This window comes from Chiloscyllium punctatum, chromosome 1, assembly GCF_047496795.1.
Source record: "Chiloscyllium punctatum isolate Juve2018m chromosome 1, sChiPun1.3, whole genome shotgun sequence".
Classification (NCBI taxonomy): Eukaryota; Metazoa; Chordata; class Chondrichthyes; order Orectolobiformes; family Hemiscylliidae; genus Chiloscyllium; species Chiloscyllium punctatum.
Genome location: NC_092739.1, coordinates 73,963,849 through 73,989,960, shown reverse-complemented (window position 1 = coordinate 73,989,960; position 26,112 = coordinate 73,963,849). Strand labels below are relative to the sequence as shown.

Below are 26,112 nucleotides of genomic sequence, written 5' to 3'. Positions count from 1 at the left end.
TACATAAATGCATATCTTTGCTTTTCTATACTCATAAATAACGTGCTATTCTTAAAAGAAAATACAAGCATGCATATGCTGAATTTTTATAGAAGGGGTCTCAGTAAAAAAAAATGCACAGTAAAACCATGTCACTTGATCCACTGATTGCAGCTGTATCATTACAATCTATACTTTAAGTCTCAAATTACCCATCATTTAAAATATTAATGCATTTCACAAAAATCACCTAATTAATCAAGTGCATTCAAACAGATAGATTGTTAGTAGGTTAGCTGTTGCCTAGGAAAGGATTTGCTTCATGGCCAAATGTATTTTTGTGAAAGCAGTACTGAAACAGTGTGGCTGAAACGGATAACATCAGTTACTGGATAGGTTTTAATTTCATTATGAGGTGGTTTAATAATTCAAGCAATTACTACAGTATCAAATAATGAAGTCACTGGCCTCCTTCGGACTTCTTTCTGACTGACCCCAGCCATCCATCTCTACTCAAGCTCCGCTTTCACTTCTTTATGCAAATGCAGCAAGGTAATTCTGAATCTCTTCCCCTGTGCTCCATCTCCAAAATTATTGTCTAGAGGACAAGTCACATACCTGATTCCAAGTCACAAGCATTGAACATAGCATTGATTTGAGATACACAGAATAAAGAATGTGAAATCTGAAAGAAACACGTACGCATTATGAACAGAGATAAATGGAAACAAAATGTAGATAAATACAGTAAGTGTGTAAGTAAATACCATAAGAGAAGCAAAGGACACGGAAACAGAGGTAATGTGCATAGCATAGAAAAAATTGAGGACTACGGAATGTAGAGGATACAAATGTAAGGACTGACAAAAACAATGATTGAGATATGGAAGTGATGTTGATTTGTTGAACTTTGGGATCAGATGGATTGCAGTGGTCATTTGCAGTCCTAATAAAAAGGATTGTGAACAAATGTCAGATGCTCAAAGTAAAGGTATAGGGAGAAGGAGAAAGAAATCATTTGAATGATGCACGAGTAGAAGATGAACAAAATGTTATTTATATATTTACTAGCATATGCTACATTTCTTAGCTACAATCAATTCTGAAGGAGGGTCTCTGACCTGAACTGTTAAGTCTGCTTTCTCTCCACACATGCTGCTGGACCTGCTTATTTTTCCAGCAATTTCTGCTTTTATTTTTGATTTCCAGAATTTGTCATTCTTTGTTTACAATTTTTTTATATACAAGGAACATTATGGGAAAATCAATACTTATCATTCACAGAGGAAAAAAAAGGGAGTAAATTTTTCAGATTAACCACTTTTCAGGACATCAGTGATCTCAAATTTTAATCCTGCATTTTTCTATCTCCGCTGATGCTACATAGAATCCCTACGGTGTGGAAGCAAGTCATTCGGCCCATCAGGTCCACTATCCCTTCCAAGAGCATCCCACCCAGAATTGCTCCTCCCCTCCCCCCGACACACCCTTCATCCCTGCAACCCTGCATTTGCCATGGCTGATCCGCCTAGCCTGCACATCCCTGGACATTATGGAACAATTTTGCATGGTTATTCCACCTAATCTGTAATTGTTTGGGATGTAGAAGGAAACTAGGGCATCCGGAGGAAACCCATGCAGACAAGGGGAGAACGTGCTCCACAGAGACAGTCTTGAGGTATATAAAATACTAAAGACGATTGACAAAATATATGTAGAGTGAATGTTTCCCATTGAGAGGCAATCTAAATCGAGTTTTAGACTAAGGGGTAATAGATCTAAAACAGAGGTGAGGAGGAATTATTTTGCTCAATGGTCACAAATCTGTGGAATTCACTACAGTATGGTGGACACTGAGACACTGAATAAATTTGATGAAATAGACAGAATTTTAATTAGCAATGGGTCAAAAGTTTATAGGGAGTGGGCAGGAAAGTGTAGTTGAGGTGGAGATGAGATCAGCCAAGATCATATTAAGTGGCTGAGCACACAAGAATCTGAATTACCTACTCCCGTTTAAACTTCTTATGCTTGGTCCAACTGCTTAATGTCTCTCTCTCTCTTCATGATAGTGGTATATGTTTATACAATTTGTATTTATTTTTTATTATATTTCTTCCACAGATTTTGCTACGATGCTGCTTTCGAAACATACCTATTAGAAGGAAGGAATTAGACACCCAATTAGGAACTGAAGGTATCTCTACAGTCAAATCTTTAAACTCCTGAATGTGATGTGGTTGCCCAACACTAGCTGTCCTTGAATGTATTATCATCCATTTCAGGCATAATTAAAAGTCAATCACATTGCTGTGCTGAAGTCACATGTAGGCCACACCAGGTAAGGATGCTAGAACTCCCTCTCTAAAAGGATATTAGTATAGAATCCCTACAATGCAGATAGAGGCCATTCTGCCCATTGAGTTTGCATCACCCTCAAGACCACCACTCTCCAAACCTATCCCTGTAACCCCGCATTTACCATAGTTGAACCACCTAGCCTGCACAACTCTGGATGGCATAGGGCAATTCAGTATAGCCAAACCACCTAGCCTGCACATCTTTGAACTGTGGGAGGAAACAGGAGCACCCAGAGGAAACCCTAGCCAATACCAAAGGCTAGAATCGAACCGGAGTCTTAGTGCTGTGAGGCAACCACTGAGCGACCGTGCCATCAGACGAATTTGTTTCTGACAACCAATAATTGTTATGTGCTTCTCATTAATTCTAAACTTCTACTGAATTCAACTTTCACCTGCTATGTTGGGATTCAAACCCACAAACTTAGAACTTTATCCAGGGTCTCTGGATTACAGTGCAGTGATACTATGCCCCTATTTAACTTATTTTAACATAATTTTGAGATTTTATCAGTAGACAAATGCTGAGGTTATAGGTATATTGCAAAACAATTTACACCTTTTATTCTTCGACATATATAGAAAATAATTTACCTGTAAATGTCTTCTCTAGTTTTGAAACAGCACCAGCTTGCTTAAGGAGTGATTAAAATTTAACACAAGTTGATTTTTTTTTATATTTGTGATTCAGCAACTTCTAAAGTCATTTATTTCCTGATGAATAAAATTCCAGTACCCCCTGATCATCTGCCTCGACATTGACCACTAAAACCTCTTGCTATTTGCACCCTGAAGTTCAAAGAATTATCACAGCACTTGAAAATTATTTTTTACCTGTTGTAGACAAGACATAAATTCTGATTAATTCTTTGATCGGAGATGAAACGCCTGTGATCCTCCCAGACATCTTTGATAGCATTTGGGAGAAGGACAATTATAACAGGGATAAGACTGATCACTGGCTGAAAAGCATTGACAACGGGCACAAAGTTGAGCACGGCAATGAAGATAAAATATACGTTGGCCAGTCGATGCAGCTGTTCAAAGAGATTCTTGGGAATAAAGGACCACACCGTATACTTTGTTGTCTTGATCCCATTTCCCAAATATTTTTGGTTTATGGTTTTTGTGCTCTCTCCAGTCAATAAATTAGAAGTCACAATCCTCTTAGAGCTCTCCTTCATATTTCATTCTTCATCTGCATTCATGCAGTCTTCTTCAGAATCATATTTTTCCATCTAAATATCCTCAGCCATTTAAATCTTGCTGCCCTGGTCTCCGAATGGTCAAACCCATGGCTTGGAAAACTTTGTTTGGTGAACGACAATCCTCAGAGTTACCAAGCTTGTGCTTCACTTGCTAACCATACCCTTGCATTTGGCTCAACTTGCTTCCTGCACCACCCACCTGTAAAACACCTGGTTGTACACATGCTATTTCTTTGGGAATTGTAATCACTCATAATGCTTAATACCTTAATTTCTTTGTTACTACAAACATTGCTGCAATAGAGACAGGGCATACAGTAAAGTGATATTTCATTTCACCAGTTGGAACATTCCAACAACTCCTCATAGACAATTAACACAATAACTTCTGGATATAGGTACACTGCATGAGCTAATTGGCCAAATCTTGCTGGAAAAACGACTGTAAGAATGTGATGCAACATAAACAATGTGAAAGTTTGCCCTAAAGTTCTTCGGGGGTGGCTGCTCACAGGTAAAGGGACATCTGGCAAATAGAAGGCTTTCAAAAGCAAGATAATAACAGTTCCTGCCGGTGAGAAAGGCAAGACTGTCAGGAGTAGGAAACACTGGGTGACTATTCTGGTCAAGAAAAAGGAGGAAGCATATGTCATGCATAACCAACTGGAATTAAGTGAATCCTTTGAAGAATAAAGGGAATGTGGGAGGAAAATCAAGAGCAGAAAGATAGATTTGGTGGATAGGGTAAAGGAGAATTCAAAGATATTCTACAAGTATATTAGGGGCAAAAACATAACTAGGGAGAGAATAGGGCACCCTAAAAATTAGCGAGGCAGACTATGCAGAGGTGAGTGTGATCTAAATAAATATTTCACATCAGTATTTACTGTGGAGAAAGACATGGAAACGAGGGAACTCAGGGAGATAAATAGCAATGTCTTGTTAAGAGTCTATATTACAGAAGAGGAGGTGCTAGAGGTCGTAAAACAAGTAAAAAGTAAATAGATCCCTGTGTCCTAATGAAGTGTATTTTAGGACACTGTGGGAAGCTGGGGAAGAACTACGGATCCCAGTCGGTACATCTGCATTAAATCGGCAGCCACAGAAAACTGGAGGGTGGCTAATGTTGTGTCATTATTGAAGAAAAGCTGCAAGGAAAAGCCAGGGAACTACACAGGGGTGAGTCTAACATTAGTGGTGGATAAGGTATTGGAGGGGATTCTGAGAGACAGTATCTACATGCAGTTAGAACGAATTAGGAATAATTAGAATGACTTTGTGCATGGAAAATTGTGTCTCACAAATTTGCTAAGAGTTCTTTTTGAAGAGGTGACTAAGAAGGTAGAACAAATCTTGCCTTTCCAAGTTGAGATAAATTTTGTCCAATAGTTTCCCTACCACTGATGCAAAACTCATTGGTCTCTAATTCTCTGGTTGATCTCTACCACCCTTCTTGAAAAGAGGAACCACACTAGCTGTCCTCTAGTTTTCTGGTAGATCTCCTATGACCAGGACGTAATGAAAAATTTAGGTCGGAGCTCTCAATTTCTTCCCTCGTCTCCCACAGCAGCCTAGGATACAACTCATCAAGATCTGGGGATTTGTCAACTTTCAAGTCTGCCAAACCTTCTATAACCACCATGTTCCCTATGTAAGGCTGTTCACGGACCCTCTTTACAAATTCTGTATTTATATCCTCCTTCTCCAAATGATGACAAACGTGAAGTACTCATTTCACACCTAACCAATGTCCTCTAGCTTCATGCACGGATTACTCTTGGATTCCAAATTATCCCTATTCTTTCCCTGCTTATTCTCATCCCCTTGATAATTTATAGAATATCTTGGTATTCTCCCTAGTATTACCCACCAGTATCTTTCCATGCTCTCTTTTGCCCCTCCTAATTGTTTTCTTAAGCTCCTTACTGTACTTGCTCAATTTGTATCTGTTAAAAGCCACCCTTTTCTATCTTATCCAGTCTTGAATATTTATGGTCATCAAAAGTTCTCTGAGTTGTTGCTCCTACATTTCACCTTAAAGGGAATATATTGGATCTGTACTCTTACCAATACAGCAGGTGGTGTGGAATTCAGCATTGACTAACACACCTATCTACAAGGTAGGAATGTGATAAAATGCTCCCCATTTGCTCGAATGGGTGCAGCTCCACCAGTATTCAACAAACTAGACACCATCCATGACAAAGTAGCCAACTTGACTGGCATGCCATCCATCATCTGCAACATTCACTTACTTCACCACCAAACAAATGACCTCTCTCACTTAGATGAACAAGGGTATCAGATGCAAAGGAACATCATTAAGTTCCCATCCAGGTTGCTCATCAACCAGACTTATATCACACTCTCTTCCTAATATCAGTGTGGACGTAGCTACATCCCAAGGATGGCAGGAGTTCAGAAAAACACTCACCAGCATCTTATCCAAGGCAATGGATTTGGTGATAAATGCAGGCCTATCAGGCAACACTGGCATCCATTAACAAATATAAAATAATTAGACTCTCACTCCTTAAGAAAACAAACTATTCTTGTAATTTTTCACTGTTATTTTCTGTCACTTTTTCTCTCTTTGGTTCTCTTTCTGTACCTGATTTGATAATGAATTTACTCATGCTATCTATTTTTCTCCTCACAGTAATTTCTGCTTTTTTCAATCTTTATAAATGATTAGTTAGGGAACTGTACTGCTGGTTATATCATTCACCAAGGTCTCATTTACCATTATCCCCACTGTCCTGTTATCAGCTTGCACTTCAAGAAATTGAAAGGGCAACCAATTTTGGAGCTATAGGGTCCAGTTAGAAGTCTAACAAAGCGCATTTTGTGAGATGTCTGACTTTAGCTGTTGTGATCAACCAATTTAAAGAGGACATGATTGTCATGTAAAGTTATCAGGCTGAGCCAGTTCAATTGTAAGCAACTTAACTTGCTCACCGAAAAGGTTATACATTTAATTTTAAGTTGGACGCGTTATATGTAGTAGTTGATCTGAAATCCACATGGCTATTTTTGATGGAATAGGATATATTAAAACAAACTGTAACACTTTGGGCAATTTTCAAAACAACAATGAAATAAAATTGACAAGAGTTAGCGGTTATGTAATTGTTAAGGATACTTTATGGGATACAGTTATAACATGGTAGAATTTCAAACTCGGTCTGAAAGAGAGAAACGACACAATCAACCCAGTGTCTGCAATTTAAATAAGGCCAATTCCAGATGCACAAATAAAGTGTTTCCAAAAGCAGATTTGGAAAATAGACTAAGGGGAATGAGCAGCGGCAGACGTTTAAGCGAATATTACATAAAGCTCAGTAAAGATTTATTCTGGTTAAAAAGAAGAATTTGATGAAAAGAATGAAATACTCATGTCAAAGGTAGTCAAGGACAGCATCCAATCAGAATCTAAGGCCAGGGGATTAGGATTTTTTTTCAAAGAACTGACAGTAGATGACTAAAGAACTAATTACGAGTTATTTCAAAGTAAATTGGCAAGAAACAGCAAGAGCTTCTATGTGTGCATAAAGAGAAAGAAAAAATAAGTGCAAGACTGGATACAACTGAAATTAATAACTGGGTATAGAGAAATGGTAGATAATTGAAACTAATATTTTGCAATAGTTTTCACTGCAAATATCCCTAAAGTATCAAATGTCGCAAAATGTTCAACACCATTTGTGACTCCTCAGATACTACAAAGCAGTCCATGTTCAAATGCAACAAAATCTGGACAATCTCAGGCTTGGAATGACATGTGGCAAGTAATATTCATGCGACAAAAATGCCAGGCAATTCCCATCTCCAATAAGAGATGATTTAATCATTTGACATTCAATGGTATTATCTTCACTGAATTCCCCCTTGATTAACATCCTGGGGGTTACCAGGAAAACTAAACTGGACGAACCAGATAAATAGTGGCGACAAGAGCAGGTCAAAAGTTAGGAATACTCTGGTGAGTAACTTATCTCCTAATTCTCAAAGCCTATCCACCATCTACAAAGCACAAGTCATAAGTATTTGGAAGGATACATAAATAGGAATAGGCCCAAAAATGCCACCCAGAGTGCCACCCGCGAACAGCTGTTCTTCGGGCACAAATGCCTAAGAAAACAGGTACTATGTAAATGTCTTAAATACAAGCCTCCCCGCTAGCTGAAGCGATAGTAGCAAAATGGCCACAGAATGCTTAGAGAAATGCCCACAACAGACCGTTACTCACACATGCAACAGACCATGAACGGACAGACACAGTACAACAAGCCATTGATATTAGACAGCGACAAACACAGAAAATGAAAAACCCGACCTGCAGAAGAAACTAGACAAACTTACACAAAGTAACAACACTGACAACACAGAAGCATGGTTAAAAAAACTTACCTGACCGACCCTTAACAGACACTGAAAAAGCCATCTTAGTAAGAGGATTAAATTACAACTGCCAGGATGTGGACAAGAAAGATTTCTTCGCAGCATTAGAAACAACACTAAAAGACAACCAACTCACAGAAGAAACCAAGTAAGCCATCAGACAGATAGTCACACCAACATTAAGCAGAAACAATGAAGGAAACACACTCAATACACAAGAAAGGAAAGCCCTAGAAAGACTAAAAAAGATAAAAACATTGTCATCCTACCTGCAGACAAAGGACACTTGACAGTCATTCTAAATCGAAGACACTACATTGAAAAAGTGAACGCATTACTTACAGATACCAAGACATACCAACAAGTGGTGATAGACTCAACCCCACAACTTGAGAACCAAATCACAGCCTTAATCAAAAAACTTCAGAAATCTGGAGAAATAAATGAATTCGACTTCCAAAAAAATGAAACCAGACAGATCCAACACACCATGGTTCGATAGGTTACCGAAAATTCACAAACAAGGAGCCCCCCTCCGACCCATAGTCTCGTTACCTGGAACACCAACTTACAGATTAGCCAAGGAGTTACACCAAAGACTAAAACACTTAGTAGAAGACTCACGCCACTCCATCCACTCCACCCAAGAATTCCTGAAGACCAAAGACACTAAGATAGATAAAGGATGAAATAATGGTCTCCTTTGATGTAACAGCCCTGTTTACATCAATCAACATTAACCTGGTCAAGGAAACACTGACTACACTATTAGAAGACCCAAAGACACATACACCAAACACCACTAACTTCATCAGCAAGGACAGTATCGTTAAGCTACTGGACCTGTGCCTTACCACACACTTCACCTTCAACAACAAAACCTACAGACAAACCAACAGAACACCCATGGGACCTCCGATATCAGGGTATCTTAGCAGAGGCAATAATGCAGAGACTCGAACAACCATCCAACCCAAACTTTGGGTCCGCTACGTGGATGACACCTTTGTCATCACAAAACAAAACAAATTAGAGGAAACCTTCAAGACCATCAATAATATCTTTATTGGCATAAAATTCACTAAAGAGGAGGAAAACAACAACAAACTGCCATTCCTAGGTGTCACAGTAGAGCGAACAGCCAATGGGGAACTTCAAACCAGTGTCTATAGGAAAACAACACATATGGACCAAACATTGAACTACAGAAGCAATAACCCCATCAACCACAAACAAAGCTACATCAGAACATTATTTCAATGAGCCAACACACACTGCAGCACAGAGGAACTACGCAGAGCAGAGGAAAAGCACCCATACTGTGTATTCAAAAAGAATGGGTACCCAATAAACATAGTCCGTCAGATTCTCAGCAACAAACCTAAACAAGCAGACAAAACACGTCCAGAAACCCTAGCCACTGTCCCCTACATCAAAGGCATCTCGGAAATGACTGCCAGACTACTCAGATCTCTTGGCATCATGGTAGCCCACAAACCCACCAACACACTAAAACAGCAGCTAACGAACTTAAAAGACCCTATACAGACAACAAGCAAATCTAATGTCATTTACAAAATACCGTGCAAGAACTGTAACAAATACTACATTGGAAAAAAAGGCAGAAAACTAGCCACAACACGATATGACCCTCTCTCACTAGTATCCTTACATACAGATAAGGAAGGACACCACTTCGACTGGGACAACACATCCATCCTAGGAGAAGCCAAACAGAGACACACACGAGAATTCCTAGAAGCATGGCATTCCAACTGGAACTCTATCAACAAAAGCATCGAGTTAGACCCCTCTACCACCCCTGGAGAAAAAGAACAGGAAATGACATCACCAACCCAAAGAAACTCAAACATATAAATAGAAAGCAGAAATCATGTACACTGCTTCGCCTGAGGTCCACTGAAGATGTTACCTAGTATGGTGATGAAACATCTGGAAATGAACCTCCCAGCTCAGCAAGCAAACTAACATCCATGAATAGGAAAGATTTGGAGGGATATGGCCTCGAACAGGCAGGCGAGACTAGTTTAGTTTGGGATTATGTTCGGCACGGCCTGGTTGGACCGAAGGGTCTGTTTCATGCTGTATGACTCTATTGCTCTATGATGGAGCAGTCCAGTTTGCCTGGATTGGTGCAGCTCCGATAACACTCAAGAAGCTTGACAACATCCAAAACAAAGCAGCCCATTTGTTTAACCACACATCCACAAGCATCTGCTCCTTTCACCAACAATGCTCAATAGTAGCAGTGTGTACAATATACAAGATCAACTGCAGAAATTCAATGATCCTTAGACAACACCTTGCAAAACCACAACTATTTCAATCTAGAAGGACAAGTGCAGCGGGTATACTGGAAAACCACTATCTGCAAATTCTCCTCCAAGCTACTTAACATCTTGACTTAGAAATATATCAGCATTCCTTCACAGTTGCTAGGTCAAAATCCTGGAATTCCCTCCCAAAGGGCATTGTGGGTGAACCTACATGCAGCAGGTGGACTGCAGCAGTTCAAGAAGGCAGCTCACCACCACATTCTCAAGGGTAACTAGGGGCAGGCAATAAATGCAGACTTAATGGCTAGCATCCAAGTGTTTTAAAAGGAGCTAACTGCAGAGATAATGGAGGCATTGATTGAAATATTCCCAAACTCAGAATTCTGGGAGGGTTCTAGCAAATTGGAAAACCATTAAAGTGATACCTCTGTTCAACAAGGAAGGAGACAAAAAGCAGGGAACTACAGGCAAGTATACCTTATCTGTTGTTGGGAAAATGCTAGAATCAGTTACTAAGGAAGAAAAAGCAGGATATTCGTAAAGCTTAATGCAATTAGAGAGAGTAGAGAGAGTTAATTTTTTGTTTTTGCAAGGAAAATCATGTTTGCCAAATTTGCTAGAGTTCTTTGAGGATAATAACAAGCAGAATTAATAAAGACAAATGTCAACGTAGCGTAGTTGGATTTCTCTAAGGTGCTACAGGAAGGTTAAGGCAGAAGATGGGTGTAACGGAGGGTTAATGTCTTGGCACGGATTGTAGATTGGTTAACACATAGAAGACAGAATCAGGGTTAATAAGTCTTTTTCAGTTTGGAAAAATACAACTAGAGTGCCACAAGGATCAATGCAAAGGCCTTAATTTTTACTAGCTATATTAATGACTGAGAAAAGGACGGGATGTAATGTATCAAAGTTTGCTAATAATACAAAATAGGTGGGAAGGCATATTGCGATGAGAGCCTAAGGAATTGGCAAGAGTATTCAGACAGGTTAATTGAGTAGACAAAAACACACACATATACACTCTCTCTCACTCAACCCCCCAACCCAGACAGAGACAGACACACACAAAGACTCACATGCACACATATACATATACGTTTGTGGGGTGAATTTGGACTTGCAGAGTTACATGTAAACTCTGTTATCTTACTTTTTAGTTTACGATCAGTCTAAACATTATGGCAAAGACAAAGAACACAGGGGGCTAAGACCTTCAATATATTATCTAGCTAACACCAATTGTTACAGTTAACCTGAGAATTCAACTTTAAAAAAAAGGTTTTGTGATTTACACATGAAAGAAGTGGAACTATCATAGTATTCTAACAGATGAAAGCCTCAACAAACAATTAAGGTATTATTCAATGTATAATTTCAGTTACATCACACTGTAATCCTTTTGCTATAAATTCTGTGTCTGACAATTGTATCCTCCACAACCACCTGATAAAGAAGTGGCGCTCCAAAAGCTAGTGTGCTTCCAATAAAACCTGTTTGACTATAAACTGGTGTTGTGATTTTTAACTTTGTGCACCCCAGTCCAACACCGGCATCTCCAAGGCTTGAGCCAGATTGTGCGCTTGCCATGATGTGGAGGTGCCAGTGTTGAATTCTGGGTTCTGAGGAAGGGTCATTTGACCCAAAATGTTAACTGATTTTTCTCCACAGATGCTGCCAGACCTGCTGAGGTTTTACAGCAATTTCTCTTTTTGTTTATGGCTAAATAGGTCTTTGTTCATTAGAATTTAGAAAAATGAGGAGTGACCTTATTGAAACATATAAGATTCTGAGGGGACTTGACAGGGTAGAATAGGAATTTTGATTTAGGGGTTATAATTACAGAATAAGGAGATACTAATTTATAAAGGAGATACAAAGGAATTTCTTCTGCAAGAGGGTAAAGAATTAATGCAATTCTCTACCCCAGAGAGTTATGGAGCTAGATCACTGAAAGCATATAAAGAGGGGGGTAAATGGTTTCTTTGAATTGTGATCTATGATGAGTTTTCATGAAAAAGAATTAAGCACCAGGGCAGATCAGCCATGATCTTCTTGAATGGTGAGGCAGGGTTGAGGGGCCTTCTTCCACAATCGCAACTTCCCTTCCCACGTGGTTGGCGATACCCTCCAGCACATCTCTTCCACTTTACTTCACCGCCCTTGAACACCACCCCTCCCAACGCAACAAAGACAGAACCCACTCAGTTCTCATCTTCCACCCCACCAACCTTCACATACATTGCATCATCCTCTGCCACTTCCACCACCTCCAAACAGACCCCACAACGAGATATATTTCCCTCCCCACCCCTATCAGCGTTCCGAAAAGACCATTCCCTCTGCAACTCCTGCATCAGGTCCACACCTCCCACCAGCCCACACCTGGCACCTTTTCCTGCTACCTCAGGAAGTGCAAAACCTGCGCCCACACCACTCCCCTCACCTCCATCCAAGGCCCCAAGGGATCCTTCCACATCCATTAGAAATTCACCTGCAAGTCTCCCAATGTCATCTATTCCATCCGTTGCACCGTGATCTCCTCTACATCGGGGAGATAGGGCGCCATTGTGCAGATCATTTCAGAGAACATCTCTGGGACACCTGCACCCACCAACTCCACCGCTCCGTGACTGAACACTTCAATTCCCCCGACCACTCTGTCAAGGACATGCCAGATCCTGTGCCTCCTCCACCACCAAACTTATACCATCAGACGCCTGGAGGAGGAACACCTCATATTCCGCCTTGGGACCCTGCAACCATATGGGATAAGTGTGGATTCCAACAGCTTCCTCATTTCCTCTCCCCCCACATTATCCCAGTCCCAAGCCTCCAATTTGGCACTGCCCTCCAGACCCATCCATCACTGTCCCCTCTGACCTATCATCTCCCCCCAACCCCACCCCCCTCCCATTTATCTCTCAGTCTCGACCCTCAAGCCTCATTCCTGATGAAGGGCTTATGCCCGAAATGTCGATTCTCCTGCTCCTCGGATGCTGCCTGACTGGCTGTGCTTTTCCAGCACCACACTCTCGACTCTGATCTCCAGTATCTGCTGTCCTCACTTTCTCCTCTTTGAGGGGTGGAAAAGCCTACTTTGCTCTTATTTCTTATGTTCTAAGAAGACAGTGAGTGAAATGCATGCACCTAATGACTGGAATTCAGTTAAATCCTCTTCAACATGAAACAGTCCCTCTATGAGACTGATGGTTTCATGGCCATCTATGCTGAGATTTTCAATTCCAGGTTTACGAACTGAATTTAAGTTTCACCAGCTACCTTGGTAGGATGTAAACCAATGTCACCAAAGCATTAGCCTCAGTCTGCAGTTTACTATTCCAGTGAAATGATCACTATGCTATTATCTTCGCTTAATTTTGGAAGCTTAAAAGAGAATTAAATGCAATGTTATGCACCTTAATTATTTTAAAATGATTAACAAGGGCTGAATGCCCATTCACACAGGTACTAACTTGTATGTAGCTCTTATCAGAGTCTGTTAATGAACCTAATTTATTTTGTCAGTTACAAATGTATTTTGTATATTTTGCATTTTAATTTCTAATTTGAATTCAACCCAATCATTTTTCAAAGATACAGGTCAGTCCAAACTGATAGAAAGTTATTGGGCAAGGAAGGGTGTTGAAGAGACGACTCTGCAGCTACTGGAAGTATGATAGCTGCCAGCAGAAAGAAGGAATTTTCTTCAACTGAGAGCTATTTACTATCTCTTTCACAGACACTGCTGGATTAACATTTTGAAAACTGGTTTGGACCCTACATAATTGCAGTAAAAAATACACATTGTTTACTGACAATCACTTCTGATAAATTCCATTAGAACCACTGCAAATTACACAGCATTTGTCCAGGCAAGATTAATATCTAGTGAACATAATTTGCAATGCCACTTGATCTCAGGTGTGCATTATTCTTAAACAATAAAAATAAGCCACAACGGTACAAGTTTAGCACCCGCTCTTTCTTAATCAATGAGAAAATTGTCAGGTTTAATATATATCATCTCAATATTTTTAACATAAGCAAAATGAAACAATTAAAAATTTCAATTTTGACATAAAGTGAACCACAAACCTTCCACGGTAAAATATTCTGAAATGTATTTTGATGAACACTGATGAATACTAATGATCCAGTGCATACAAAACTACTAGCATACTTTCTACACTCTCTTGTAGTAGTTAATGGTTGACTTCTGTTAGCCCTTCTACAGACTGGGACAGATGTTGCTGTGGTTATTTAAGTAAAAGTAACAAGGTTATTAACTGAAAATAGATATAAAATAACTAAAAGTAGGCCAGGATAAAAAGATACTTATAAAGATATAGGCAGATCAATCTCTAAAATGATTGCAGGTCTGTTACTTCTTGGTATTTCTCTATCTGAAATGAAGAGATTGAAACTTAAAGATTTAGCGAATGCGTTCTATGTTCTGTGTTTCTAATAAGTTAACTGGAAATACAAGGAATCCAAAAGCAAATCTCCAAAGAGAGATAAAACAAAACTTTCATTCCTCTCTCTTTCAGTTATTAATTAGTGCTTTTTTTTTTAAGAAACAGGTGTGCATCTTTAAACCTCTGCTGGAGTACAAGCCATGTAAAAGTTACCAACAGCAGCCTTTTGTGTGGGATAACCACGTGAATTATTCGTTCATGCACTCACACCCAAAAACCCAAATGCAACATCACTCACCATTAATTTAAGAAAGATACAATGAAAGACACTGTACAATTGAATAGTTAACAGTTCATGAATCTTGAGAGCCCAGTGAAAGAGGAAACTTTTTCCCCTCTGGAATTGTAGCGCAGATAGCCTCAGATGGCTGGGATCCGATCCAAAGTAACATTTTCTTAAAATTCATTATACTAATTGCCAATTCCTCACTGCTGTTAAAAGTCAAAAACAGTACTGTGGGCCTGGAGGCCAGCTAAAGGATGAGTTTTCTTCTCCACAGCACATTAGTGAATCAATAGTTTTTTTCTGACAATTGACAACGGTTTCAGTCACCACTAGACACTTAATTTCAGATTTTTATTGCATTCAAATTCTACCAACTGTTTTGAAGTGATTCTATTTTTCTTTCTAATGTGCTTAATTATTCACTTCAGGAATTTAAAAATAAAACTCATTTCGATGCTTGTAAACAAAACTTTGGACAATCCAACACCACTCTCAGAACTCAAAAATGAAACCAAAACTATTTCTTCTCTTTAAACAGATTATAGAATTATAAATTAAATATACTGCTATGCATGACTCTGTCCACTTTAGAAACCGAAGTTTCCAAATAATAACTATCTATCATGAACCTTCATCATATTGTCTTGAAGGTCAAGAATGATCTTAAGAAACCACAAAGCTTTGAAGTATGAATCGACTTGCACTGTAACAGGAAGCTTACAGGTTCAAAGGAGGGAGTAATCCTGAGTATATAAATTTCAAAATTTAAAATTACTGGTTAGTAAGCATTTGATAAATAAATTCTATGACCTTTAAAAAGAACACACACAAACATTACTTGAAAGAATAATGACACCTTTCCTAAATTGTTGTGAAGAAAGGGGAATGTGCATACTTACTTGTCATATACTTTAGTTGTTCGATTGTTTATTTGTTTGTCAAACTTGTAGCGACGGTAATCTTCAATTCCATCTTTAATTGCAATAATTGCAAGAACCACTACTAATGGCAACATGGTTATCTCCTTCTGAAATGCTTCCACTAAGGGGACCCAATTGAGAACAACAATGAATAGGAAGTAAAGATTTGCAATCCTGAAGAACACAAAATGAAAATGAAATTAATAATTGAAAACGCACAAGAAAATAATTCTCTCTCTCGAATAATTTACTTAAGCATTCAGTGGTGATTAAAATGGCATGAGAGAGTTAGGAGACTATTTCTTTGCAGCTTTTGAGAGAATAAAATGTTTTGCCTGGTTAATGGGTATACCAGAGTTCGATATTTAAAAAGAAACTTTGGCCAATAAAACTATTACAATGTATTACCTTAAAAAACAGCTCATGCTGCTGTGGATTAACCAAAACTTGTGAAAATAAATGCATCCAATACCAGACATATTCTCAACACAAATACAGCAGATTTGAAATTAAAGAACCAAACTGCTTGTGACATACCATTTACTCCTAAAATATTAATCAATATATGTAAAATATCTACATCATGTTAAATGCCATACATTAGTGCCAAAATGTCAGCTTCCTTGACAAATGATCCCTGGTAGCAAATTCAAACAGCAAGACTTCAAAAATACCAGACATGCTCCAAGACGACTGTATGGATGGGATCAAACACAAATCCCAGTGTTCTAACTGGATAGGTGGGAGGAGGAGGAGAATGAGGGAACATAGCTTTCTGGAGAGATTAGGACTTTTTTTATCCTGCTATGTTTCCAAACTGGCTTTATTTTCAAGTGATGTAGCAATAGAGTCATAGAGATGTACAGCATGGAAACAGATCCTTCGGTCCAATGCAGACTAGATATCCCAACCCAATCTAGTCCCACCTGCTAGCACCTGGCCCATATCCCTCCAAACCCTTCCTATTCATATATCCATCCAAATGCCTCTTAAATGTTGCAATTGTACCAGCCTCCACCTAATCCTCTGGCAGCTCATTCCATACATGTACCACCATCTGCGTGAAAAAGTTGCTTCTTAGGTCTTTTTTATATCTTTCCCCGCTCATCCTAAACATATGCCCTCTAGTTCTGGACTCCCCGATCCCAGGGAAAAGACTTTGTCTATTTATCCTATCCATGCCCCTCAATTTTGTAAACCTCTATAGTAAATGCCATTTCATGCTTTCCTCATGATCCACTAGCTGTTGACCGGAAAGCAATATTGCAATTCCTGGGAGTCCGAAATAAAAATTGAAAATGTTAGAAATGCTCAGTACATCAGGCGGCAACTGTGAAAAGAACAACAAAATAAGTATTTCTGGTGTAGGACGCACATTTTTCTTTTTCAAATGCACATATTTTTTGAGAGATAAAAACATTACTGTACCTGCAAATAACATTCCTTACATTGTAAAATTTGTTTCCTAGAGTACTAAACTGCACTGTGATAGACAAGATTTAAAAGCACTTGGGTCAGTAAGGATGCACAGTCAGTGTGAAGGGGTTTTGCCATCAGTGAGGATGAATTCAAGTGAATATATTTGGGAATTTAGTGTATGGAGGAAAGAGGTGCTTTAAGTAAAGTTTACTGCAACTAGTAAAATCAGCTGAGTGGAGTGTTCAGTGACGGGTATGGAAGATGTGGTTTTTATCTTCTCCCTTTTAAGTCTCCAACACTTGATTTCCATTTTTGTGCAGCAAAAGCAGCACAAAATCAGTAATAATTACTATTAGAAACCATAGGTTTTTATAAGCAATGTATTGTTTTGTCAGTATTGTAAAGTTTGTTGGCAGTACTTAAATGTATTGGGAGGTGAAGGCTGTTCTAATTATAAATTAAGTAGCAAGTATTAATTAATTAACACATTTTAAAGATGGCAGGGCAGGTGATGTGCAGTGATTAAAGAATATGCGAACTTCTGGATACCAGTGAGATCCAGGGCCAACATGCCTGCTTTTGGTATTCTCGGCAGCAGAAACTTCAGTTCAGAATTGAGTTGAAGGCAGAGCTGCAGACACCGCAACAAATCACAGACATCAAAATTACTTAGACACCTTATTCTTTGAGCCAGTCAGACTCCTTAGGAAAGGGTCTTCTGATTTTATCAGTGCCTAAGCCTTTTACCATTCGTCCTTGTACTCCACACTGACTGCCAATGTTGCCTGTCAGGCAACTTGAATTTAAAATTCTCATCCTTGCTTTCGTGTCTTTCCTTATACTCCTACAGCCTCTCAATCTTCTGAAATTTGCATTCTTCTAATTTTGGCCTCTTGAATGTTTTGATTTCAAGTGTTCTACCATTGGTGGCCATGCTCTTAGTTGCTTAGGACCCCAAACTCTGACATTCCCTCCTTATAATTCTCCACTATGTTACCTCACTTTTCTCCTTTAAGACATTTTTCCTTAAATTCTGTCTCTTTTAGATCAGACCATCCGATTTAATCTCTCCCATAAAGTTTGATGTCATATTTTGCTTTTTAAGGCCCTGGAAACTTTATTACATCAAAAAAATTCTTCAGGTTGATGTTTGGGTTAAAACAACCCAAGCTGTGCATCAGATTCTAAAAACTTACTTCAAAATTCAGAAAGATCAATTTGAGATACCTTATACCACGACTAATACAATCTGTCAAATTCCATGGATCTTCTGGCTCCAAACCTTCCGATTAGCAGTCCAGGAAACCAACAGAACACTGACTGGTCTTACAATTCTAAAGGATTCAACTTGATCCTTGCAAGGCCCAAGTAATGAAGAGCAACAGACCAGCGGGATCAGCAGTCCAGCACAATTATTGCTAATAGCTCCAAGGTGGAACATTCCCCATCCTTGTGCCAAGATATAGTGTTTCCCAAAACAAGTATGTGCCTGGAACAATGTAACATAAGTACAAATTAGACTGATTGATATTCAGCCTTCAGAACTTTGTGATTCTGTTTGCACCCTGTATTCAAAATTACCATGAAAAATAATAATTGTAACCGAGGTGTCCTCCTACCTAACTTGGCAACTTATGATTGTTAAGTGATCTTCCAATTAACAGACAATACCTGTGAAACTGTTCAAACAAATTCCTTGGAATAAAGTTCAGCAAGGTATATTTGGTTGTTTGAATCTTATTAGTCATATAATTCTTGAAAACCTTTTCATATTCTTCAGTAAATCCACCAAGACAAGGAATTACTAATCGATGTTTGCAGCCAGTTTTCTGTGGTTGGGAAGTTTTGAACCACCCTGGGAATAGTGATACAGCGTATCTATTACTGCTTCCATGTGTCGAGAGCAATCTCTGCCATCTGTAGCGTGCCCATTGGATAGGGTGTGCCATCTTCTTAAGTCCTCACAAGCAGATATACTTGGGTGTTCTGGATCAACCAGCATTCAACTACAAAAAATAAAATGAACAACAATAAAATCTACATCGAATTTTTATCACCAAAGTCAGAAATTTTACAAGAGTTGAACTATTTTTCCTGTAAAATAAATAATTTTTCAACTGTTCTTTAGTATTTTAATAATTAAGCCCTTCTTCAGGAAATCCTGAAGATTTCCTGAAGAAGGGCTTATGCCCAAAACGTTGATTCTCCTGTTCCTTTGATGCTGCCTGATCTGCTGCGCTTTTCCAGCAACACATTTTTAAGCTCTGATCTCCAGCATCTGCTGTCCTCACTTTCTCCTATTTTAAAAATTGAAACAAACTTAATTATTAAGGATGCCTAATGATTGAAGCTGATATTAAAAATAAATCATCACAGTTGGCACAGGATGTTACCATATTATATCCCACATTTATGTCAAACAACACAGTATATTCAGATGCTACTCCTTTTTAAAAAAAGTTTCAATGTGTTTCGTTGTTAAACTGAATTACTAAGGGCATGGCACCCCCTAGTGGATTTGCAAATTATTTCAACACCCTAGCTCAGCAAACACAAAATCCTTAAGCGTTTATAGACCATAGACCATTACAGCGCAGTACAGGCCCTTATCATTTACTCACAGAATCATAGAGATATACAGCATGGAAACGCAGCCTTTGGTCCAACATGTCCACACCGACCAAATATCCCAACCCAATCTAGTCCCACCTGCCAGCACCCGGCCCGGATCCCTCCAAAACCTTCCAATTCATATACCCATCCAAATGCCTCTTAAATGTTGCAATTGTACCAGCCTCCACCACATCCTCTGGCAGCTCATTTCATACACGTACCACTCTCTGCGTGAAAAAGTTGCCCCTTCGGTCTCTTTTATATCTTTCCCCTCTCACCCTATACCTATGCCCTCTAGTTCTGGACTCCCCTGCCCCAGGAAAAAGACTTTGTCTATTTACCCTATCCATGCCCCTCATAATTTTGTAAACCTCTATAAGGTCACCCCAAAATGTAGAGAAACACACCAGGTCTCTCAATCTAAAGAGGGTGATCTGTCTCTTCTCAATATATCTCCATATCTTTTGACGTTTGCCTCTTTTTTAATTGCCTAGCTCTCTTTAAAATGAATTTATGCTATTCTCCACAACAATTCTCTCCTGGTAAATATTGTATACACTCTGGATAAATGAGTTTGTCCTTAATTTACTATTGGAGTTATTTGCGGCTATTTGATACTTATTACCCCTTTTTTAAAAACTATTTCCGAATCAACTTGCTCAAAGATGTTATGACACTCGTCTGGAACAGGTGGGACTTGAACCCTAGCCTCCTGCACCACAAGAGCTCTCTAAAACCACCTGTTCAGATGTGTTATTAGACACCCCAGCTTATGAACAGATGGGATTTGAAGCCAGGTATTCAGGCACAGAAATAATGGCATTACCAGTACGCCACAAGGCACTAGCTGTTTTGGAAAGCAGGAAGAAAAATTTATTAGCATTTTAAACAAACATACAATTTAAAGGTAAGGCAGAAACATAAACAGAAGATAACAAAAGGAGATTGCGTATTAATCCTCTGGAGATACAGAAGTCACGCAACATCAGCATAGTTCATTTTAGACATTCCAGTGTTTCGGTGGTGCATGTATGGCATGAGCTGCCAGAGGAAGTGGTGGAGGCTGGTACAATAGCAAGATTTAAAAGGCATATGGATGGGTACATGAAAAGGAAGGGTTTATAAGAATATGGGCCAAATTCTGGCAAACGGTACTGGATTATTTTAGGTTATCTAGTCAGCAAGGACAATTTGGACCGAAGGGTCTGATTCCTGCTCATGAATCATAAAATGTTAATGTGCAGGTACAGTAATTAATTTGGCAATCAGATTTTTCTTATTTCAAGGGCGATGGAGTATAAAAATAGGCCTGTTATTTTAAAACTGTTCAGGGTATTGGGGAGATTGCAATTGGAATACTTGGTGAAGTTTGGTCACTTTTCTGAGGAAGGGATATATAGCAAACTTTAGTTTAACCGGCACTCTATTAAACTAGCACTCTTGAAAATTTTGCAAAGATTATATTGCATAGGTCATTAATGCGAATTCACTGTATTGAGATTGACGAACTGGGGATATTGTTTCTAAACTGAAAATGTGTTGCCGGAAAAGCGCAGCAGGTCAGGCAGCATCCAAGGAACAGGAGAATCGACGTTTCGGGCATAAGCCCTTCTTCAGGAAAAAGCATAAACTTTTAAAACACTAACGTGATTACATAGCCAATAATGAAGTGCTGTTTCCAAAGTGTGATTTTTCTATAATGCAGTGTTGCGTAAGAACACAACCATTGCATTATACAAGATGGTACCTCAACTAGCCGAAAGATTACTGTATTATTCTGTCCAATTATTATAGATTAAAAATTTATTTACCTCAGTGTAAACATATTTATTGCTCAATTGAATTGCCACACAAAATACCAACAGTTGATGCAAGTTTGAATTAATTTCTCCTCAAATACAGTTAACTATTACATTGTCTGAGTAGCCAGTTAAGGGTATGAGTTTTATTGAAAGCAAAGTTGCATTATTATTTAAGTGGCTTATGCTGTAAATAAAATATAACAGTGATGTGTATACCGCCTGCATTACATTTAAGTGACTTAGTATGTGTTTCTGCATTGATTATATGGTCCTCTTGATTATCTGGAATATTTGATCAATCAGCAAACTCCTGGTCCCTTTTGTGCCAGATAATAAAAAGTTTACAGTATTTGCATTGGAAGTAGTTCAGAGAAGCTTCATCACATGGTGAAAGGGTTGCCTTATGAAGGAAGTTTGGACCTATACTCACTGGAGTTTAGTAGAATGAGAAGTGAGCTTATTGCAATAGTTAAGGTTCTGATGGGGTTTAACAAGATAGATGCTGAGAGGATGTTTCCTCTTCTAGGGGCTTTTAGGACTAAGGGGCATAATTTCAAAGTAAGGAACCTCTACTTTAAGAAAGATAGAAATGAAGAGGAATTTCTTCCTTCAGAGAAATTCTCTCTTATAGAGAGCAGTGGAAGCTGTGTCAATGAAATTATTCAAAGCCAAGTTTTTTTATATCAAGGAGAGTAAAAGGCAAAAATGGCAGGTAGAAAGGTGAAGTTAAGGTCGCAATAGGATCAGGTATGATCTTATGAAATGGTTGAGCAGCCTTCAGTGGCTGAACGGTCTATTCCTACCACTATTCCTAATTATATGCAAATAGATCAAGTAAAGGAATTGACTAATATTATCTAATGGGAAATATAAATTGCAAATGGAATGCCAATTTTCCAGTTCAAGCATAACTAGGATTTTTCAAAATTGAGTGGTTCCCTGTAAATTTCATCTTGGAAGTAAACTTAATATCCTCATTCACAAACAGATATTCTTACCGTTTAGAGGTGTATTTGAAATGGCAAAATAATTATAACTCAAACGGATTGACAAAACAAGGCTTGAATTATTAATGCATAATTTATCTAAAAAAATCCAAAGAATGCGATGATTTTAATAAGTGCTTTTCTTCTGGGGAAAAAATACCATGGACCATTTTGTAAGAAATAACAGTTTAAGGAGAAATATCTTGTTACATCAGTTGTATAAAATGAACCATTAAATAACAGGATATAATGATAAAGAGTTGCAGTGACTCACAAACTATCTGAAAAATCAAGTAAAAATAAGCCTGTGTTTAATGAAGAAAAATAGTTGAGTTTTGGAATGAGCAAATGCTACATGCAGATCAATGAGAGGCTAGAACAGTGTGCTAACATCTTAATGATCACAGTGAGCCATCGATCTTCTTAAAAGCATAAACGTTCTTGCATAGGGTGTAATCATACATTCAGACGTTGGAGTTATCTTTTTGAACAATCAGGTATGTTTGACAATGCTCGTGACAAAGTTACTTGCTCAACTCAATCTAATTGAAAAGAGAGCGCACAATGAACAGGCTATGTGCCAGAATATTAAATCTTTTAACAACGTCTCCTCTGCCAAAAACTGCCCGTGGCTGAAACACGCTGAAGGAGGAAGCATGCTGAAGCAGACCCAGAACGTTGTCTCTGCCAAAGCTGTCTCATCGCCACCGATATTGTAGATGCTGCCATAACCAGGAGACTGTCTCAACTCTCAAGGATTTCTGAAGACGTCGGAAACCTCAACTTCAGAGAACCAACTGACCGTCTAAATTAACTCCCGACAACTGAAAGGTCCTTCACTTTGCCACATGTGCAGACGTCTCGGAGATATCAAAAAGAACGGACCCCAATTAATCAATGCTGGAACAGTTTCTTAAGTTGCAACTGCCACGAGGAATGTACAAGATCTGCCACTAAGCAGCTTCCTGCAACCTCTCCCTGCCACCGCAGAGAGAAGAAAACAAATTCAAAAGTTAAATGAAGAAAAAATAAAATGGATATAGTTGGTCATGCGAGAGAGAGTCAACAGGGCCAGGCGCCAAAACACCACCTAACCAATTGGTGCCTCCCAATTGGGGTCTATGCTTTTCCTCTGATGTTTTGGTAGCTTATGCTATGGCAGCAGAGCAAACCATCTCTCGGTTCTTGGGAGTTAGTTTAGATGGTCTTCTGGTCTCAGAAATTGAGATGAGCCGTGGTCCTCGAGAGTTGGGACAGTCTCCTGGCTGTGGTAGCAGCTGGAGTATTGGCAATGAGGTGGTTTTGGCAGAGACAATATTTTGGGTCTAGTCAGCAGCAGCTGGGACTGCTTCAGCATGCTTCCTTCTTGGTTTTGCATCGTCGGGATGGCTTAGTGGTTGTGGAGTGTAGGGGATTCCCACAGACATTTAGGAAATCAAGAAGCTGTGTATGGAACAAAAATGTAATTTGTCCTAATGTTGTAAAATGTATTTGTTTTTATAATTTACTTAACTAAAATGGCACCAGCTTAGGGCAACTTATGTATATTTTGTTGTATTATCATAAATACATGTAATAATAAATGACTATGATTCTTACTATTACAAATGAAGAAAAAGCTTCTGTAAAAGGAGCATATCTGGTCACACTACTAATGGATTAAATTGTTCATATTTTATTTTACAAACTTTTTCAAAATATAAAACATATGGTCTTCGTACCAAAATGAGCTAATTCTATGCTGAAAGCACCCACTTAACTGCAAACAATAATGGGTTGTGGCAGAAGGTAAAATATCACAGCACACCAAAGAATTCATTTCAATTCACAGCTTCAGCTTTCTTCTTCTAGCCATTTGCTTCATAAATTAGCAGCAATAAAAGAAATTCCATCTCTCTCAGAGAACTGTTAACCTATGCACTCCTACATGTGCTGTCACATATTACAGCCTTGAAGTCAGTGACTAAAGATGGCAATTACTGGCTAAATAATCCCCAAACTTTGGGGTAGGAGGCAGTGGTGGGGATGAAATGGAAGAATGAAAGGGTCATCTGGTATGTTGTTGGTCAGTTGTTCTGTTTCATCTCACAGGCCTTGATTCAAATCCTCCTGGGACCACACATATGAAATATGGAGTCTATTTAATTTGGCTGACCATAACCTAGCTAACTCTTAATGACTGCATAGGGCAAATTGGTTAATAACATGAGGTTCTGTGGCAGTGAGCATAAATTTAAGATGGTTTGTTGCTTTCCTTGTGCTAGGATTAAGGCCATCTCTAAACATTTCAAGCATATTGTTAAAGGTGAGATTGAGAAGTCAGAAATTATTGTGCACATTGGTAGAATGACATTGTTAGGGAAAAAGATTAAAGCAGTACAGTGTGAATTTAAGAGGTTAGCTGGAAGATTAAAAAAAATAAAAGTAGTAATTTTTGGTTTACTCCCAATGCCAAAATCAAATGAGGGAAGGAACAAAAGGTTAAAGAAGATAAATCAATGACTGAAAATCTGGTATTAGATTACTTACAGTGTGGAAACAGGCCCTTTCGCCCAACAAGTCCACACCGACCCGCCGAAGCGTAACCCACCCAGACCCATTCTCCTAACACTACGGGCAATTTAGCATGGCCAATTCACCTAACCTGCACATTTTTGGATTGTGGAAGGAAACCGGAGCACCCGGAGGAAACCCACACAGACACGGAGAGAATGTGCAAACTCCACACAGTCAGTCGCCTGAGGGGGGAATTGAACCCGGGTCTCTGGCGCTGTGAGGCAGTACTTACTGCATACTCTGACTCTCTGTTGTCTGTCTTCTAATTGACATGCTCGCCTCACATTCAGAGCCTTCCCCCATCAATCCTTCCATTTACACTGCTACTTAGAATTCGTCCATTCCTCCACTCAATCAACATAAAGTCTCCCTTAATAGAATGAGCAAATCTCCCTTCTAAGATATTAGTCCCTTTCCAGTTTCGGTTAGATCTATCCATTTTGAACAGGTCTTTCAAAAGACATTCCAATTATCCAAAAACCTGAATCCCTAAACAACAAAAGGTATGAGACAGGAACTTTCAAAATTTGATTGGAGTAGACTGGTAAAAGAACGTTGCAGATAAAAGGACGTCAGAGAAGGTGGAAGCATTCAATAGTGTGATGACGAATGTTCAGACTAAAGTTCCTGTTACAATGAAGGGTAAGGCTGGTAAGAGAGGGAACAATGGATGAATAAAGATACTGAGGTTCCAGTTAAGAATAAAAGAGAATCTTATTCTAGATACAGACAACTTGGTTCATTTGAATCTCTTAAATCAATATAAAAGAATGTAGGAGCATTCTTAAGAGATAAATCAAGAAGGCAAAGAGGGAATATGAGATAGCATTGGCAGATAAGGCTAAGGATAATCCAAAGAGATCCGAC

General features: G+C 38.8%; 1 protein-coding gene across 5 annotated transcripts in view; it reads right to left on the bottom strand.

Annotated features, from left to right (window-relative positions):
* atp10d (ATPase phospholipid transporting 10D) overlaps positions 1 to 26,112 on the bottom strand; it is a 218,547-nt gene that overhangs the window by 111,031 nt on the left and 81,404 nt on the right. For all 5 annotated transcript variants that reach the window (XM_072568569.1, XM_072568561.1, XM_072568552.1 and 2 more), the window contains 2 exons: positions 18,960 to 19,294; positions 15,849 to 16,043 (listed from right to left, as the gene is read on the bottom strand). In XM_072568569.1, the coding sequence (XP_072424670.1) occupies positions 15,849 to 16,043; positions 18,960 to 19,237 (473 nt within the window). In that variant the 5' untranslated portion in view covers positions 19,238 to 19,294. The remainder of the gene's footprint in view (positions 1 to 15,848; positions 16,044 to 18,959; positions 19,295 to 26,112) is intronic.